The 21,120-nt window shown below is 37.5% G+C and overlaps 1 protein-coding gene across 5 annotated transcripts in view; it reads left to right on the forward strand.

Annotated features, from left to right (window-relative positions):
* MDFIC (MyoD family inhibitor domain containing) overlaps positions 1–21,120 on the forward strand; it is a 266,306-nt gene that overhangs the window by 3,693 nt on the left and 241,493 nt on the right. For all 5 annotated transcript variants that reach the window (XM_053553702.1, XM_053553699.1, XM_053553701.1 and 2 more), the window contains exon 3: positions 16,169–16,291. In XM_053553702.1, the coding sequence (XP_053409677.1) occupies positions 16,169–16,291 (123 nt within the window). The remainder of the gene's footprint in view (positions 1–16,168; positions 16,292–21,120) is intronic.

The following is a 21,120-nucleotide window of genomic DNA, read 5'->3' on the forward strand; positions in this document are numbered from 1 at the left end:
AGGCCAAACAAAACAACCACACCTGCAGGCTGGATGTGGCCTCTGAGCAGCTGATTTGTGATCTCTGTTGTGGAAAATAGAAATTAAACGTATAACTTAAAACTGTTTGTGGCTTAAAACAAGTTATGACTGGCTTGTGAAACACTGATTTACTTTTTCATGCAAAGTACCTATATAAATGTTGTGGTAGGTGAAGGGCAATTTGGGCCATCATTATTTTTAAAAAAGAATGGATCTTGTATGTGATCTCTCTAATTGTAACTTTTCCCTTTTTTGTTTAAGCATTTTAAAAGTCATTGTGTTCAAGCAACATTGAAAGTGTAGGTATTTGCCCTTTAGTACAATAGTTAGTAGAATGCATATAATTGGAAGAAACTTCTGGTTAAATACTTTTTTTCTAAGTTTGTGATTTGATTTGTAGATAAAGGAGGGATCTTTGGAAATAATTTAGTCCAAACTGCTCATTTTTTTAGATGAGTGAAAAAAATGCTCAAAGAATTTAAGTGATTTAACAAGGCCTCATCCCCTGTCACTAGCAAGAAATAAGGGTGGAAGTACAAATTATAAAACAGATGTTATTATGATAAAGGCAGTGGAAGTGGAGAATCAATCCAACATTTTTATAGGGATGGATGCATTGAAGATGATAGGCTTTGGATATTGTGAATCTTGAGCCTCTTGCCATCCTTCTATCATCTCCCCAACCCCCACTCCATTCATTGCATTTGCTAAGATGTAGCCGGTTGGACTCTTGAGTGCTGGAATATACTTTAATGTGATAATGTGTGATTTAATGCACTCTTCTCTCTTGGGAGAGTCCTCTGAGACTATTAGGAGGACTTTTCATAGCAGGATGCAAAATGCCAGAGAAGTTAATTAAAAATAATCTAAAATAGAAGCCAGGGAGAGAATCAAGTTGAAATTGTGTAAGTAGAGCTTTGACTTAGAAGCTTAGCTGAGTTGTCAGAAGTTTATAATAGTTAATAAGATTTTCCTTTTGGGAGGCCTGTTTGTTTCAATTTATATAATGTATGCTTATAGATATCTAGAGTCTACTTTTATCATTATTATTTTCTCCTTTTGAGTAAGGATGGCATTTCTAAAAATTTGTCATCTTAGGAAAGCTTCTGTACCTGTTTCTCAGTTGGAGATTTTGCCCCCTACGAGAGGTTCCACGGTATCTGGACACATGTTTGGTAGTCAGAGCAGGGGTCAGTTGTGTGCCCTGGCATCTGTTGAGTGACTAAGCGTCCTGTAATGCATTGGATAGGACAACCTCCATGACAAAGCCTGCTGGGGCTGAGAATGTGTGTCAGTAGTGTTGAGACTGAGAAACCCTGCTGGACTATTATAGAATCAGAATATTTTTGTGTGAGGCCCAAGAATCTGCAGTTTAAACAAATTCCAGGTGCTCCTGATCTGTAGTTGAGAGTCGGAGCTTTACAGCCTTTTATCGGTTAAAAAAAAAAAAAAGTTGGTAGATTTTTAAGAACAGTCTTCTTTTGTGTTTTTTTTTTGGTTTTTTTTTTGGGGGGGGGGCTTTGAAAAACTTTTAAAAACTTCCTTTTTCATGTTCCAAAGTTTAAATTATTATCACTCTATATAAACTCTCTAATGCTATATAACATTCTCCAAAATTATCAAATCTCTAGTTCATCCTCAAAATGCTCATGCATATTCATCCTCAAAAAGGTTTATTTCTTTTCAAAGTTATATGCACTAAAGTGCAGAATTATTTCGAACATTATAAAAGAAATACATTAGTAAAAATTCAAAAGGATGAGAGAATAAATGAATAGAATTTTAGTATTTTCTTTGACCACTTCTGTAGATACTCTTACCTTGCTATGCTGCCTTTTTCTGTGGAGACCCCAGGATATGATAGAACAAGAAAACATGTCCCCAGTTTGTATGTTAGACTTTTGGAAACTAGATTATACTTTCTCATAGAAACAGTATGATAAATTATATTTGGTTCCATAATAAATCTCAAAAAACTGTTGGAAATAAATTTTATTAACTTTTTTATGCTTACAATCATAAATCACTGAAAACATACTATTATAAGACAGGCAGCCAAATATAAATAACCTAGAAAAACACTGTAGTGAATAGAAACTGGCTTACTACACTTATTTAATACATACGCTTGAAGAATGACAATCCTTAATCAAAACAATACAGGGAGACTTGTCTAGATTTGAAAGAGGATTTGGGGACATTTTAAAGCGCCTTATAGTTTACACTTCTAATTTTTTACATCAAAAGGAACTAATGTTTATTTTATTAAGTTTAGTTGTAGAAGTGCATGTCTTACCAGCTTGTTGGATTTGTTTTCCCTTTCCCAAGAAGAAGAATCAAATGAGGAAGAGAAAGATGTAACTAAGAAAGGAGGAAGAAAAGAAGTGTTACAGAAGATACGTCTATAAATCTAAGGAGGTGTTTGGAGAGATTGAACTGTTTCATTGAGAACCTAAGTGGGGTTGGGGACCCATAAGGAATAGCACGGTGTGCACTGAGCCTGTGAGTGATGTTGAGGAAGCAGCTGCTGTAACAGAAATGGAGAGAAAGTAGGAAGACAGATCACGGAAGAAACGTCTCCAGTGGGGGATTTGGAAAAACCTTTGGTTTGAGTTGCACCAGGAAGTGTGGTTATAGGAATCAGTGGTGTGGTGATTTATGGTAGAAACAGAGCTCAGAGGGGATGATTACAGACTATTGGGTGCTTCACTAAGACCATGGATTGTATGGGCTGGATGAAGCGGCAGAGAATGGGCTAAAGTCAGTTTTAACAGTTGGGTTCTGGCTTCCCTGCTGAGGAGCTTGGATATCCTTTCTGTAGGTGGTGGGGAGCCACTGAAAGTGCTTGAGAAGGGGATGGACAGGACCAATTGGTGTTTTTAGGAGAACCAGGTTCAGAGGATGGTTTTGGAAGGAGAGGCAAGAATGAAGGTAATGATTACCCTGAAGGCTACTACAGTGGCCTGACAGAAGAGGAGGTGACCTCGGGCAGCACCTGTGGTAGCGAAAGTTAGCGAAGGGACTTCAGAACCACAGTGGAAGTTGAATAGAGCTCGACCTTGTGTTGAGAATCCCTTAAAGGCATCCGTGTTTATTTATACATCTATGAGTCTCCAGAGATATCAAGCATAGCATTCACTTTTTGATGAATTGAATTGATATGTTTGGGTAACATATTTAATATAGGAGCTGGTGGAAAAGTAGCAATTTAAGGCCATCTGTAGATTTGCTTTATATCTTGAATGGAAACATAGGAAGAGCTGTTGAGTCTCTTTTGATTAAATTGGTTCCAGGGAACTTATCCCTGACTGTAGTAGTCCATAGGCACCTAGAAAAGCAAATTTGTAGCTGGGAGACCGGTGAGGGAGGGTCTGGCTCATAGACTAAGAATTCACCACCTAAGAACTGATGGATAGCACAAAAGTGAGGGAGGGGGCTGAAGACTAATTTGGGGGGAATGGCTACACCTCCGAGAGGAGTAGGAAACATACAGAAGTTGGTAAGACTTGGCCTCAGAAGCATCAAACATTTGGCGCACACAGAAGGTGCAAACGTTGTGGTGTTAAAGGAGAAACCACCTGTGTGGAGGGCTGTCCTTGGACGGGTGGATTGAGCATGCTCACCTCCCAGTGATAAAAAGAAAACTGGGAGGAGAGAGACTGAAGAGGAAAGGGATTTGGGTGTGTGAGTGGGAGGGTGGTGATGATGTAGTGGGTATTGTAATTGAAACAGAAAAATTCAGGGAAAGAATGAAATAAAGAGACCAGTTCTTAGGAAAGTGGAAAACATTGCCTTTTGAGATGAGTGTGGGAGAAAAGGATGGGTAGCAATATAGAGAAAATTTGATAAGAAAAAGAAAATAGTAAAGGCCTAGATCTTGTCAGTAAAGAGATGGTAGCATTTGCTGAGAGCAAGGGAGGTTAGGATGAGTGATGAAATTTGAGATTTGTGGAAACTATTTGGGAGGGAAGAATTCAAGAGGGAGCGAAGCTGGGGCAAACAAAGGGCTGCTGGATAATACTGAGGGCTTAGCTAGGAACGAATGACATGAATTGTAGTGAACAACATCATAGTGGTTCAGTGATTTTCCCTAGAGGAGTGTGCAGGATCTTGGGAAAAGAAGGAGATAGAATGGATTTTGAAATTTGCATAGGGCTGGAGGTTAGCTGGGTGGGCGCAATTGTAAGACAAGGAATATGTATCACGTGTGTGTGGGAAGAGTGTGTTTGTAATAACTGATCTTGCGTTCCAGGCTGGGAAGTGGAGCCAGAGACCAAAAATGTAATTGGCAGGCGGAGACTTCTGGCAAGCAAAGCTTGTGGCTGTTTCTTTGTTTGGTCGGTTCCCACAAAAAGACTTAATATATATGATTGAATATCTTTTACAGGATTATGAGGGAAGCTATGGAATTTTGGAGTGTGTAAAAGCTTTTCCTGTTTCTTTGAACCTTATTTCCTGGATCTAATTGAGGTGATTTCATGGAAAGAAGATCTAATAACAGTGTTTAATTATTTTATTAGTATTACATTATAATAATAATAGATTTGGAAAAAATAAGGAAACCAAGTTATGCCATTTGCAAACAGAAAATTATTTAGAACAACAAACAGTAAAGAGAAAAAAATGTAACCAAACGGTCTTTCTGAGAAAATGGAAGGGGATACATCAAGCAGTGTCTTGATTTCTAATAGTCTTTTTACGTTTTTATTAAGAGGAGGTTGATCATGGACAGGCTTGAGGCTAGTCTTGGGATGGCGTAACCTCAGTGACTCATTAGAATAGATCAGAGATGCGCTTCAGCCCTTGTATCTCCTTCAGGGCTGTGAGTCCTCACCAGAGTTTGGCTGCTGCTTCTCTTTCTCACTCAGTTTCTTCTCCCCCCCCCCCCTTTTCTTCATTCCTTGCCTGTTCTTTTTTTCCAGTACACTTGACTGAAGTTACTTAAACTTTTAGCATCTTCTTTTTACATTAGCATACAGGTCCTGAAGGAGGAAAGCGTTTTAAACTTAAGTTTTTGAAATCGAGTTGTATTTTATAGATTCTACTTCTAATCACTTAGGGTTCACCAAGTAGGAACTATGAAGAGTTATTTTAGCATGAATTTAATTTCGTTTGTGGTTTCTGCTTGCCGTCTACTTCTGTTTTCAGATTCACACCCACATGATCTGAAGTAAGATGATTCATATACATGTGCCTTTATATTCTATTTTTTGGAAGTTCCAGAAGCGACGTCTGAAATTAATTTTTACACTAGCACGTGTATTTTACTATTGAGCGATTCAAAGGGGAAAACTTTGTTCACAAATTTTGTGTGCCAAGGTCCTGTGAAGATGAAGAATATATATTTTTGTCCACAAGGGATTTGTAAACTAGATAAGAGAGGATGAGATATAAACGCGTACCACATTAAGTTGCAATCTTTTTAAAGTCTCGATTCCAGGTTACGGTAAGAGCCATGTTGCCACTTATGAGTATAATTCTGGAGCATATAAATTTAAAGGTTGAGGGAGAATCTGAGGATGGCAGGAAAGAGTTCATTTTGTCTGGTTTAGGCTGCTAGTGATCCCAGCTGAAGAATGCACAGTTTGTAGGGATTTTTTTTTGGTGTGAATTATGCAGAGTTGAGCACTAAAAATAAGGCACCTTGTGGCTGAGCAGGTGGCAGGCACTCAGAAGCTGGGTGGCAGAGGACAAAGGAACCAACTTCCTCTCTTTACTTTTTTATTGTAACATAGATCTACTCTGTTCTCGCTAATCTTTCATCACCTAAGCAACACGCAGGAACTTTAGTAGTATTCTTCGAAAGGGTTAGACTATTTATTTCTCATTGAGATACAAGAGGAAATCATCAAGCTCTGGAGAGGCATAGGAGTTTACAATCTTGAAAATATGGATAGTGTTAAAGTAGCTATATCAGTTTTTCATCAATATGCAAAATGATTGTAATTCTTACTTCAGCGAAGGAGGAATATATATATTCCAGCTTTGTGTTTGGGAACTATTTCTGGTTAGAGAGGGAAGAGACTGAGGCACTGGTAGTGGACACGGAAAAGAAAATACGGATTTGAGAGAAATCAGGGAACTGTGACTTGCAGGATAATCGACAGTATAGGGAGAGGGGAAACGAGGTGAAAATAAGGAATTGAGGGTAATTCTGTATCTACTGTTGACCAAGATACAGGTCAGTGTTGGAGAAGAAAAGTGTTGATGAATTTTTGGGAATGTTGAGTTTATATTCATGTAGAAATACACCTGCATGGAGTTGAAACTTATAATCTATCATTTAAGGCAGGGATCAGGGCGAAGATAATGGAGCTACAAGTCATTCTGGGAATGACGCAAACTGTGGAAGCTAAAGGGATTGTAGAGATGGTGGAGCCAGACATCCGGAGAATCCAATGGCTGCAATGTCCTAAAGCAAAGCAAGAGTGTCCAGCAAGCGAGCGCTGAGGGGCTCCTGGTTTGGATCTTTATGAGATTTGAGAGGGAGAGGACACACCTTCTGACTTCAAATCCGTATCTATCATTCTGAAGTTCAAGAAATCAATTCTAATTCATTTTTCATTGTATTTTTGTGCCTTCAACTGTATTTGAAATGCTCTTCTCCTTCATTTTGTTATTTACTTCAAGTTCAGCCTGAAATCATAACACTGAAATGCTTTTACAGATTACAATAGGCCTTCTTGGTTTACTTTGGCTATCCATTGTCTTTCATTCATTTAATCGTGTCAGATAAGGGTTCATTGCTTAATTAGAGAGTGTGAGGAAAAAAACACTCTTTACAAAGTAACTCTTAAGTAAGAGTTAAGAGAAAGTTTTTAGAACTGTGGCAGTTATACAAATAATCATACTGAAAGACTAAATATGGATCTATATTATCATTTTAAAAAAGGGAAGATGATAGAGTCCTCAATTCCTTAGAGTTTACAGACTGCTAATTAAGGGAACTGCTATAGCTAGGTTATTTCCAGATTTCAGCAATCAGACAAACTCTCTGGTGATAACTTTCTAACATCTTAACTGGCATGTGAGTTGTATTTAACTCACACTAATTTTGAACCCAGAGCCTCTTAAAGCTGTGCAACTCTGCTCATCGTTTTTGCCTTCAATCACAAGTCTCCCCCACTTCCTGTCACCCGTTCCAGCTGGCCCACCCAAGCACACCACACAGGTTGGACTATTCTCCGATTACCATAACTAGAAAGCATTGTTTTGTTTTTGAAGTTTTTGTTCTGTTTTCATGATAAAAAACTGTGACCCAGGGAAATATATTTTTTTTTCTAGTGTGCCTGTCAGTGTGCTAGACAAGATTAAGATGACTATAGTGCCTGTCAGAGTGAACAGAATATGAAGCCTCTGAAAAGCCATTGAGTGAATTGAGGGCACTTAACCAAGAGACATTGAGACAGAACCTGAGATATTTTCTAACATGGCACTCCCACATGGAGAGAGGAGTAGACTTTGATGGTTTGATAGATTTTGCAAAGAGCAAAATATAATGAATCAACGAGAATTTTAGGAAGGTAGATAACAAGTCAAATATAAAGATAGTCTTACTTAAAACAGTTGCAAACTGGAGTAAGTGATTTTCTGAGGCTGTTTCCCAATCTCTGTAAGTTTTCACGCCTTCAGTTCTTGGCCTGTTCTGGGGGATATTGAAAGTTTAATGTTTTCATCTGAATTCGTTTTATTAGGGGATTCGAGGGACCTCTAAGAACTTGTCTTCAGTTCAGATTCCATAAGCCTATGTATGTTTGGCTTTAGCATGAGTATACTTTTTGGTTAAATAAATGTATTTGAACTGTGTTTCAGGAGCTAGCAATTTACTGTGCTGTATGGCCAGTTGTCCCGAAAATAAATCCTTAGGGTGAGGAACTATAGGTTTAAATATAAAAGGTTCAGTAGATTAAGATGACTGAGTTAGTACGTCCTGGTTCTCCCTGTGGGATTGCTGTTATCTAACCTCCTGTACCTGTTATGAAAGCGAGAAGTGGAGATTTCTCCTTCTTGCTCACTTTATTTAGAGCCTTGATTTATTGAGATATATTTTAAGCAATTGCTACATTTTTACCTTTTCATTGGCATGTTCATACTCAAGTTTATATTCATATAATTTTGTAGTTTTTTTCACTTTTCTATGTGCTATTTCACTCCTTTCTATCCAACCTAAACCTGTAAAATGATTCAGTGTCACTTTTTTTATTCTTTTGAATTTGAACATGCCATAAGCTTCTAAATAAATAAAAAGCCCTTTAAAAAAGTGCATTTACAATCTTACAAAGAAGTCTCGGTATTTTTTAAAATGCTGATAATAACAATTAAATTGATTTAAGCGTTTGATTCATTCAACAAATATTTATTGTGTATCTGTGATTACATAATAACTTACTGTGTTTGCAAAATTATGAAGTTTTATGCATATGCTCATTCATCTGTTAAAATGCTTTGGTTACCTTAACTTTTGGGGGGCAGTGTGATTTTAGTTTATTTTAGAATGTTAGGCAAAGCAGATTGGTTTGGCAGTATTCCTTAAAGGTCATTAGCCTTCAGGGTTTAAAAAAATTTTTTTTGATCAGTGAAGAAGTAAAATTCCAGAGCCTCAGGGTCTTCCTGAAAGCTGCTTTATCTTTGGTTTTTTTAAAGGTTATATTTAGGAAGCATTTGTAGAATTTCCACATTGTTCTGAGCCACTGGGAAAATACAGACCCAGACTTTTTTACTTTTCCAGGAGATTTTAGTCTCAGATTACTTGAAATTTCATAAGCTAGAATACAGGTAGATCATTTGTAGGTTTTGAATAGAAGAGTAAATATGAAATTGTTTAAAGTGATTTTGTTTATGGGTGAAGGAGGTGTGAATATTGATTGTGTAGCAGTAGCAACATATACATAGAAGTAGCAATATATTATACAGATTTAAGTACAAAGTACAGAGGCTAACCTACAGAGCCCCAAACTTTAAGCAAAAAGAGAGCTGCTTATATTCCTTTCTGTAAGTATATTTTAACTGATTAAGTTTTATGAGATTTTATAAAGATTTCTGTCAATACTGTTACTCATATTAGTCTTTGATGAAGTCCACAGATATAGATAACAATCAGAAAATGTATTTGACGATTGCTTTGTGAATTTGCACACACCTCCACCTAGTTCAGCAGAATATTTGAGGTGGCTTATAAGAGTACATTTTAAAAAAAAGGTTAAAATAGAATAATGGAAAATATAGGTAGCCTAGGAAGACTGGGGGGAGGGGGGAAATGTATAGGTATAGACTGCAGAGAAAAACCAGGTTATTCAATTTGTCTATAAATTTGAGGAAAAAATAAAATGTTTTTAAATATGATTTTTATTGTCCATAGAGGAGAAAATAACATCCAGCTCCTCAGAGGAAGGAATACTTTTTCCTTTTTTTCAGTCTGGAAACACATTTCCTGCATGGATTTTCATATAGGGATTACTCAGTGGATACTGCCCTTAACAGCCTCCCTCTGATACATTTGTAGCAGGGTTTAACAAGGTGCTTATTGTTAACACCGAATGTAATAATAACAGCCAGTGTGAATGAGCACTTATTTTATATCAGACATGGTGCTTTCCTGGCATGATTCCATTTATTTTCACATCTGCCTTATGAGGTAGGTAAGTACTGTTGTTATTCCCATTTCAAAGATGAAGAATCTGGCAAAAAGTAACTTGCCCAGATTCTACATCATTCGTGGCAGACTGAGGCACCCTGCTTTCATTCATTTAATTAATTAACTAATTTATTTAGAGACAGGATCTCACTTTGTCCTCAGCCTCCGGAGTACTTAGGACTACAGGCACACACTGCCATGGCTGGCTAAAAATTTTTGTATAGTAAGACAGTCTTCCGGCTCTGAGTGATAGCGCCTTGATTTCAGATCCTGTGGTCTTAATCACTTCTCTAGTACAGCATACTGTTTAGGGATTAGTATTTACGTCCCAGAGACCCTAATGAGAATGTTTGTATTCATCAGGAAGGTTTCAACTATCCGGACATTTCAATAGCAGTATTATTCTTATTTCTCTGAAAACTGTGTCATGTACAGAACTTTGTTTTAAAGTTCAACAAAAAATACATCTGTAGTAACTGTGACAAGCTCATTACGTCCTGAAGCAATATTCCTACTTTCTTGTTACGATAAAAGCACCAAACTGACCAAGAATGAAAATGCGTTCCCTTATGAAGTACCATTATATGAAATTTTGAAGGACTGAATATTGCAATAGAACTTCATATGCTAGATTGGATATGAAATTAGTTGAGCTGCAAAATCTTTTCCATCTCTGCATTTTATCATTCTATTTCCAACTGAATATCTATCTCTGAAACTTACTATGTTTTCTCATTGGTAAATTGAGCTAAATGTGTTTTTTTTTTTTACCTTATTATTAATACATCATTGATGGTTCTAAGGATCAAGTAAATATTATATGTTAAAGTCTTTTGAAAACTGCTAATATTGTAATCGCAAAAAGTCATTATTTCTACAAAAGAAAGAATTTTCATTTTTTTCTTTTTAAAAAACTTACTTAACTGCCATGTGCTAGCTGAGTAACTGTTGTATGGATATATAGTATTTTACATAAATTGTTTTCTAATTTATATATTTTAATGTTCTTACATTTTTCTCTCTTGCTAATTACCATTCTTTTATTTTATTCCTCAATTGTTTAGCTAAGTAAAACTATCAAAGTTTCAAATTTGGATAATGCCAATTAGGTAATACAGGATAGAATTTTAAATTAAGAGGAAATTCTCTTTACCTGAATATTTCCCATTCTGCGTCAGCAGAAATAATGGAGAATGCAGAGGATTGCTTCCACCATTCACGCCCTTCTAGGAATAGGAAAAAAATAAAAAGTATTGATCCTGTTAAGATAAATAGTCATTTCTGAGTAGGACATATTGTATTTAAATAGATCATTTGAAACCTGTATTTGTTTCCTGTGACTTATTCTTTTGCTTAATCACTTATTCTTTTGCTTATCACTTTCTTTGAGAATTAACTCAAATCCAATGCCTCAGAAAAATCCACAGCTTTTCTATGATTTCCTCTACTCCATTCTAAACACCCTTCAGCCTGGATATGGGATTTTGGCTCTATTGTGTAGCTTTTGTACAGAGTCAGCTTTACACAATCTCAGAGCCAGAAGGGCCTCTGCAGTCATCCAGCTCACTGCCCTCATTTTGCAGTGAAGAGGGTGAGACTGGTCCCGGTCACACGGTCACACAGCTGGTCAGCCTTTGAGTGAGAATTATGCCCCAGAGCAGTTGTTGTGACCTTTTGTTTTGTGTGTTGTTTGATTGATTCACATGTGCGTATTTGGTCTCCCCAGCAGGAAGCATTTGCCATCAGGGCCCTCCCCTTTTTTCCTCATCCAAAGATTCTTCCTCACTTCTGCATCCAGACTAGGCACAGAGCTAGCCTTTTGGAAGCAGATCTGGTAATGTGCAACTACCTTTTTTGGTCTAGTACTATTTTAAAGTGTCTTTAAGTTTCATTTTAATATCTAAGACATATTTCTTTTATCCCATCTATTAGTAGAGCTGATTAGCATATATATATATATATATAATTTGGGTTTTGTATTCTTATAGTTGTCCTGACATGGAGACTGAACTAAATACTTCTATATTAATTGGATGATTAGATAAAATGTATTTTATGATACTGTGAAACTCTGTGACAAGGCGATGAGTACCATGATCTGTATCTTAATATTTGATAGGCTTGTCTAAGTTTTTTTCTAACTAGTTGCGCTAGTAGAGTGCTCCTCACACCTGCCACATATTGTGATGACACCACCCCCACACAGACTCCTGAATTGAGACCTCTGAGGTTTATACTGAAGGACTATACAGTGGTTCTGACCCAGAAGCACAGTAGAGAACCATTGCCTTTGAAGGACAACATTGTTGAGATGATAAAGGGCCCCTTTTGTGAGAAAACTGCTGTGTCTGTGGATGTATAAATGGGAATATATTGTTGAAAGCTAGTCTGTGTGGAATTAACCCAAGTGCCCATAAACCCATGAATGGATTAACAAACTGTGGTATATGTACGCCATGGAATACTAGTTAGCCATAAGGGCAGATGGAGACCTTATGTCTTGGTGTTTACCTGGATGGAGTAGAAACACATTCTTCTTAGTAATGTATCACAAGAATGGGGGGAAAGCATCCAATGTACTCAATGCTAATATGAAATCAATATGTAATTAACTACATGCCCACATGAAAAAAATACACAAGTATATTCTAGTGTGGGGAAAGGAGAGAAGGGAGAGGGAAGGGGGAGGAGGAGGGTGATTGGCGGGATCTCACCTAATGTGCACAATGTGAGGGTGTTCAGCTTCCCTCGGGAAAAGGGCTCAACTACAACTTGAACTTTACCTCAGAAATGAAAACAGTGTAACCTAACCATTTGCAGATTCATTTCAATCTGAAAAAAAAAAAAGATACAGTCTGATTTTATATATCACCAAAATCACCAGAATGTCTGTTTTTACAGGCCATAGTAGTTGAATTCCATAGTAGTTGAATTTACTAACATCCATAAATTCATAATGAAATTGATTAAACCAGGACTGTCCTCTGCTTCGCCATTCAGGAATGACACAGCAGAGAATAATAACAGAAATAACAGAAATCTGTTATTAGAAACTGCCATCGTTATAAAGAGTAGTGGCTGATCCAACCAATTGAAAGTTGCAGTAAAGTTGATTCTGTGTTTGGGTAGCCTGGTGCCTGTCTTAGAATTGTGTATCAAATAAATCTGGCTTTCTTTTTATTGTATTTCTTCAATATACCTACTCATCATTTATGAGACTTCCATATGGATATTCTATAAAAAGGAGTAAGTGTTAAGGACATATTAATAAAATAATATGCAAATAGTAGAAAGTCATAGAACAGTCAAGCGATCACAGAAGTTTTGTTTATACAAGAGGATAACTGGCAAAAGTCAATTTAAATTTTTTACTTTGACCCATTTCTGAGTCTTGCTTTGGGCTGGGTGCTATGGATCCTAGCAAAAGCCAAGACTGATGTTCAAGCCAAGACATTTAGTTTTCAAACAAGGCAAAGTTGGATAGACTGGTGCTTGTGAGTTTCTAGTAACTGCGTATTATTTATTATTTCTTGAATATTATGAAACAGAGAATGATAGTTTTTTCTTTTTCTTTTTTTTTTTTTTTGGACCTGAGAAAGACACTGGCAATCAGCTTCATTGTAGAATTTCACAGATAAGAACACATTTATTTAAACAATGTGGTAAACTGCCCATTAATAAAAATTCAGGGCAGGAAGAATTTCATTTTCCTCTTAGAGTGAGTTATATGACTGTATGTCTACGTGAATATGGACCACACGGCATTTTTATGTGTTCATTGGAGAGTTGAAAGGGTCTGTGTTTAGCACTCGAATATTGGACATGATTCAAATATGAGTCAAGTGTGTCTAGAGACTTTATTCAAACCTATTTTCTTTTTAGTCAGCAATGCTACATAATGCCTTGGTTTCATGAATTAATTTTAATGGAATTAAACTTGAACAGTTCAAAATTATATAATTAATTTCATTCAGCTTCAATTAAAGTTTCTAATTGAATCCAGCCTGCTAGCGTGACACCTGGCGTCAGTTAGCTACATAACAGTAGCTGCAAGTGTGTATTAATAGGGCTCTGCTGATGAGCCGGTTCATGCGGACTAGTGAGTTTGTGTAAAAATCTCTTTTATTGATAATCTCAGAAAGGCCTTGAGTTGACTGCAGTAGAAGGAAGATTTCTGGAGTTGTTTCCCAAAGTAAAGGTTTGAATCGAAACTAACACATCTCATGAAGATTACATTTTCTCCAGGATAATGCTGAGTAAAGGTTACATAAATCTAGAATATACTGGTTTGGTGTGCTTTTAATTTATATGTCACAGCTATTTGAATATGGTTTTGCTTTCTAAAAATACTTAAAATTTGCGCCCCTATTTTTTTTTTTTTTCAGAGCTCTGTAGCCTCTGGACTTAGTCCTGAGTGGGTGTCCATCTATTTTCATGTGGCGAAATGTGTTTCATGGCAGAACTTTTCAATTGTTGTGAAATCCCCATGGGGCATGAGAAATTTTTGCATGTGCAGAAATTTTTCCTTCCACTGGAAATGTTAACACAGTTGACTAACAACTTCTGTTTGAATCTCTTTCCTTTCTTTGCTTCCATGTCTTGACATCATCCAGATTCTCTTACTTCTCTAACTCCTTCCTAATTGTACAGACTCTTCCTGGTACGCTTAGTATATTTATTTTTTGGTGAGCTCAGGAATTTGAATGACTTCTTCATCAATTAAGTTTGGAAAGATAGCTGTTTCTGGCTATAACTTTGCTTGAATTTTTGGACAAATCTAATCCCCAGAACAGCACTCATCCACTAGAAAGTACACTCTATGAATGCCTGGGTCACATCTCATCATGACGTTGTGCCCCCAGTATGTAGCACAATGCCTAAGCATGTACCCTGTAAAAATGCAGTGGAACCGCTATACGTTGACCTCTCAAGGGACTGTAACAAACTGGTCAGCATACAGAGGTGGTCAACACGAGGAACCAGGCCTGCGGCACTGATACGTACCTGTGAGGCATGTAGCTCTATGACAGTTAGGTCAACTTAAGGAGCTGGTCAGTGTAGAGAGGTGGTCAACTACAGAGCTGCTACAGTATATATTTTCCAAAAGAATAAGCATTTTCCCAGTCAAATCCAGGCTGAGATCGAGCCTCTCCAGCCCCATTTTCTTTGATTATCTGTTTAGGCCTCTAATTGGTTTCTCACGTTTCCTCCCTGGTGGTTTGTTTTCCAGTTTATTAAATTCTCACCAGCTTCTGTGTAGACTTCACCTAGTCTCTCCTTTAGCTTCCCTCATTCCACTCTCCCTCTTAGATGTGTCCTTAACCGGAGTGATTCAATGTGTGTAAGTGTTATGGAATCATCTGAGTACAGCCCCTTTTCTCCCAGTTGAAATACAATCTTTAGTGGTGGGATCTAGGAATCCAGGATTTTTTTTTTTTTTTTTTAAAGCTTCCAAGTGCATTAAAGTGCAGCCAGGATTGAGACCCACAGATGTGCCCACGTTTATTAATCGTCCTTACGCCTGGCTCTGATTAGCCATTCCATAAAGCTGCAACGGCTGCTTTGACTTATTTTTCTTGCTTTTGAATTAAGTCCAGATTTCTCACATTGGCATTCAAATACCAACACTATGTCTCTAATCAAACCTTTGTAGTCTTATGTCCTAATGTCCCCCTGAAAGTACATCGCAGTCCGGAGAGCTGGAACCTTTGCCCAGGTGTCTGCTTTTGGAGTTTGCTCATGCCGTTCTTCAACCTTTCTCCCATCTGGACTTTTTGAAATCCTGCTTACCTTTTAAAGACCATCTAACACATACCGTTTTCTATCATGCCTTCTTGATCTCTGAATCCTGATGAGTATTTTTTTCTTCCTTTGAACCTCTTCAGTGCTCTGGACCTCTCAGAGTATGCATTTTACCTAGTATTATAGTTTGCTTTTTGTATGACTTGTGTTCCCTAAAAGAGTTAACATTTTCTTACGTATTGTCTTTTCCTCTGAGAACCCGTAAACTCACAAACGAATTGCTCATCTTAAATATCCTTCTCTGAGGATGTGTTCCACAATCCTTGAGTTTTTCCTAAATTTCTAAAGGGAGAACTCTGTACTTCCTTTCTATCCCTCCCCCTACTCAGTCTCTCCTCATTCACCTGCAGTCTGACTTTAATCTCCATCACTCATCAGAATCTCTTCCCCTTTGATCCTTTTCTCCTCTGCCCTCGCCTTGCATGTAAGGACTAACTCAATTTCATCCTTGATGTAACCGTCCCACATTTCTCTATCATGGCAGGTCACTCGCTGTGTTACACTTATTTGTTTACTAGATTAATGTTACTGTGAACACCTCTGTTTCTTTAATGTTACTGAGCCAGTAGTGTATGCAGTAGTCAATCAATGTACACCTCTCCCATTTTCTTAAATTATGGCAACCTTAGAAGCCTTTGAAAAATCTGTAAACTAAAAAAAGAGAAAAATGTGTAACGTTCAATGATAATAAATGCATATTTTTTTATTCAGGGAAATGTGATAAAGACAATACTGAGAAAGCTACAACTCAAGCTACGAATAGCCCCTTCACACATGAAGACGTACAAGACCAGTCCATATGGGGTGATCCTCTGGATGGTGAACTCATCAGAAGTAAGTATTTTTAGGAAAAAAATTGAGTGATTTGGTGATGTGACGAGGATAATATGCTGTCAGCTGATTGTCTCGTGTCATTCTGCTGCAAATCTGTACGAGTCGACCAACAGTGTTTCTGATCGTATTTTAAATTACAAAGCTAAACTTAGGATACACATAAATAACAATGTCAACTTTAATCCCTTCATGAGAAAGGAGGACTGGACTCATAATTTTTAGATTATTCTCAGAGAGAGTTATTGAAAAATCAGTTTCATCTTAAACAGGGACTGAGGGAAAGTCAGACAACTCTTTACGGATATGTGGATTATGAAACTAGAAAGAGGAAGGTGGGACTGAAAGAGAAGGCTCATGTGCTCTCTGTTCTCCTAGACGAATGCTGGCACATTTTTTTTACAATTAATATGTCATCAGTATTTTAAATTTTTTTCAATACTCTCCTTCTTAAAAGTGCTATGTAAAATCTGTACAAAAGCTTTGGTATATAATCTCCTAGTTAGCTCTGTAATTTGAAATACTATCAAAAACACTGTTGATAAACTGTTGATATATTTTGCTCTGGAAGTGCATTGAAACACTGTATCTTTCGGGTGCTGTTAAGGATGCTGATTCCATGTCACATTCTATTCTGGACCTTTTGGAGTTTATACTCTGGTTGCTGAAGTCCCCCCAGGTGGATACAAGATGTATTTGCCACATAATAAATTATTCTATGTAGCAAACAGGAAGGTTTAAAGATCACTGCTAGGCCACACCTGGAAAAGCATAGGAGTGAATTTTTTAAATTCTCATTCATAATAACTAAATCACTATGTCTCATTCTCTGTTTTTCAGAGTAGACAGAGAAGAAGTTATTTCTGGGAATCATGTGTTACTTTATTTTAATTTTTAAAACTTAATTCTTCAGTTGAGACTTCATAATAAAAACTTCTCTTGTGTTGCACATTACACTTACTTTGGAACTTAGGCACTTCTTTCCACTACAGATGCCTCATGCCTGTCCCTAGGTGAGAGAAAAACAGAATAAAATAGTAAAAAAAAAAAAAAAAAAAATAGAAGAAGAGACCAACTTAGTAGGGAACAAACAGTAACAATAAAAACACTATTGAGGGAAATTTCCAGTTTTTGAACAAAGGCTCTAAAAATTAGTATCTTTTAGTTTTAATTTTAGATCAGTTTGGGTTTTTTATACAACACTTTTGTCTCGTAGAAGGGAGTAGGAAGGAAGGAAGTGAGACTCAGAAATTAGTGAGGAACAAGATTTATATAGCTTTTCCAAAAGAATCAAATAAACATTATTTCAAGTAAGCCTTTATCCCCAAAACATATATCAGTTGCCTTTTATCTAAATATTGGCTCTGCTGTGGGTGAAACTTACAGTTTTATGGGATACTGGCATATTTTATCTGTGATTTCCTAGCAATTAGAATTAGTGAGTGTTAGAAGGAGTAGATCTTAGGGATAATTTTACTCCACCTGTTGGGAAGCAAGATTGTTTTCTCATTTTATTTTGTAGTAACAGAATTTTAAGCATGTGTGTTTCATTTAATTGATTTATTTCCCTAATCTCCTTTTCTAAGGCCTATCCTAGGAAAATGTGCATGAGTTCTCTTACGACAAAAACAACAAAAGAATACAAACCCTACTGAAGAAGGATGTAGAGAGTCATGTTAATGTCTTATGTGTTTGTGCTAGATATTAAAGCTCTTCTTTGTCACAGATTTTGGGTTTAAAGGTTTAAAGTCACAGAATGGGTTTAAGACTTGGTGCCAGAGCTCAATAATTAGGGTGCTGGCCACATACCCCTGGGCTGGCAGGTTCAAACCCAGCCCAAGCCTGCCAAACAACAATGACAACTACAACAAAAACATATCCAGGAGTTGTGGCAGGCACCTGTAGTCCAGCTACTTGGGAGGCTAAGACAAGAGAATCACTTAAGTGCAAGAGTTTGAGGTTGCTGTGAGCTGTGACGTCATGCACTCTACTGAGGGCAACATAGTGAGACTCTTGTCTCAAAAAAAAAAAAAAAAGAATAGGTTTAAAATGAATTACTCTTCCTATATATAGTCCCTACTGGTTAAATGGACACTGATCAAAAATATTGTAAATTGCATGATAGTTTTTTTTTTTTTTATTGAGATAACGATGCACTCTGTGCTGTGGAACACTGCAACATCTGGGAACAACTGTCTAGTTTCCTACTAATACCCTCTGAAGGGAGGCAGAAGTAGAGAGAGTTATAGCCTCTTCTGAGAGGGCTTGTGGGAAAAGTAACTCATGGATATACAAAGGATCATGGCCAAAGACAATAGTGTCACTCCTGCCTGCCCGAAACGAGCTGGCAAGTGCTTCCAAATATTTGTGAGTGACATCTGACTCAATTCTGATTAGAAATTTCAAAAACTCTGGTTCTGTTATTTTCACAATCACTTTTCTGGACAAAGGCTACTTTGTTGGATCAACAGAAAAAATTGATATCTGGATTCGCAGAAGTGGAACGTTTTATATCATCGTTAAAACTGACTCAATTCTGGAAGGCATTTGAAAGTTTTGTACTGTGGTAGCTTCTGCTGTTCCAACTCCCGGATAAAGCCCCACACAGCTGCCGGACTTCCCTTCCCTGGCTTTCCCCACGGGGTCATTGGCCATCTCTGCATAATGTAACGTCTGTCTTTCTTAACTCTGAGGTTAGGGAGATGCATCTTTTCCTCTTGCTCCCACATCTAGCACATTTTGGGGGGCCCGGTAAATCTTTTGTAATAACAATGGGCCCTGGGAAGGGAGACTGTGGCTCAGAGATGCATTGGGGAGGAGACGCAGGCATATCTGTGGTGAGTCAGGACTGGGCTGGCTCCTGTTCCCGGAGTCCTGTGTGGCTCCCTGAGCACCGTGGAAGAGGCGGGCAGCTGGCTCTCACAGAATCCATGTTAGTGTTCCCACTGTAGTGAGGTTGGCTGGATGGAAGGATCATCAGAAAAATGAGAACGGCTGGGGTGTGGGAACATTTTCAAATGCACGGCCCACTCTTTTTCCAAGCTTCCATGGCACAGCTCAGCTGCTTAAGCAAGAGGGGAAGGAGAGCGTCTGTGTTGAAGGTGGCTGCTTTTTCTTTCTCTGTTCTTGAGAGTGGTTAGTGAGGGCTGGCAGCGGCAGTGTCCCAGATGGCTGCTGCCTTCTTTGTTGGCCATTGGGCATAATTTGTAGGGGACCGTTAGCTGTCACTGTGATGAAGCTGTTTTTACTTTTCTTTTCTGAGAATAACTGAGCTCTGGAAAGTCAAGGGAGTGGCTGCTTTGGAAATTGTATTCTAATTAAAGGGTGTATTCAAAGGCCTCATAACTGAGATCCAAGCAGAGAATAATTTCCAAATCATTCTGTGAACTTTAACCCTAACCTCTGTGGACCACCCGCTTGTGGCTCACACTTGCTCCACATAGAAGTTTGCACTTTGCTTTCCCGGGTCCTTCTAGAAAACACTGCAGGTGGCGGACCTGGGGTACTGTGGTCTTCAGGGTGAGGATTCGAAATTTGTCACTCTTGAGTTGCTAACTTATTAGGCAGAATCCTATCTGGAAGTAAGACAAGAAATCCGTATGGAATCAAACATTTCAAATAAACAGGCCAGAGGCAGTTTGGGCAGGGAGTGCAGTGCACCTTGCCGTGCTCTTTCTTATGAAATAGAAATTTAAAGAGCTAATTCCAGCCCCTTAACTTTGTTTAAAAAATATCCTAAATCAAATTAGTAAAGAATTAAAAACAATGGAGATTTCATGAAGAAGTTTTATAATTAGTAAGTTCCTTTTTCTGTTTTATGATTTTTTAAAATCCTTTTTACAGTTCAAAGACTTTTGTGAAGTAGGTTGGTGTGTGATTTAATTTCTGGGCTGGAGCTTAAAATTTCAGAGCTGCTAAGAGTATCCTTTTTACAAGAGCACCAGTGGTAAGTCTGCCTTTTCCCCTTAGATTACCGTCTATGGTACAGTATAGAATTTGAATCTATGCCTTGTTTTACTAAGTCACTTTCCCTCTGACTTAGTAAAATAAATGTTGCGGTAAAGCAACAACCTCAATTAATATTAATTTTTGTATTTAATCCATAATATACCTAAACTGATAACAGGCAATAGGCGACATTTCATGTTTTAATTAGACTAGAAAAGGAACAGAAGTAACATTTTGACATCAGTCTTTGGGAAGATTTCTAAGGTAGAGGAGAGAGAGAGAGATCCTGTGCTTATACTCAGGCATGTGTAATATTTTTCTTTAATTTAGGTCAAATTCCACTATTCTAATTATTTCCTATAGAGAGCCTACGTTTTCCTTTGTTCCTCTTTATAAATTGCCTCAGGTCCCTATCTAAGGTTTTTCCAGTTCTTTCTGAAAATTCTTATTACTTAACTTTATCCTTGGACATTGCTTTTACATAAACGTCTTCTAATTCTAAATGTCATTACTTAACTCCAGAAATTTTCCTTAGCTCTTCTTCTGAAATAAATTTCCCATTAAATTAAACTATTTTGTTCAGCTAATTCTCTCCTTTGTGATTTTATAGAATTCCCATGATCTGAAGCAAAGTTAGAATGCTCTACTTAACTGGTAATCCCCATTCTATTTAACCCATTTATTCATTTTGAAGAGGTTTTAGCTCTCATAATAGTAAGCACTTCACTGGCAGTAGGATGCCAGGCCTTTCCCCACACACTTGCTCACCCCTGGGAGCCGCCGTATCATTCCTTTTCACTCATCTGCTCCTGAGACCTTCCTCCCTCATCATCCGCCTCCCTTCTCAACATCAGCAGGCTCTGTTATTAGGAACGCCATTGTTT

The sequence above is a fragment of the Nycticebus coucang genome, chromosome 11 (genome assembly GCF_027406575.1).
Source record: "Nycticebus coucang isolate mNycCou1 chromosome 11, mNycCou1.pri, whole genome shotgun sequence".
Classification (NCBI taxonomy): domain Eukaryota; kingdom Metazoa; phylum Chordata; class Mammalia; order Primates; family Lorisidae; genus Nycticebus; species Nycticebus coucang.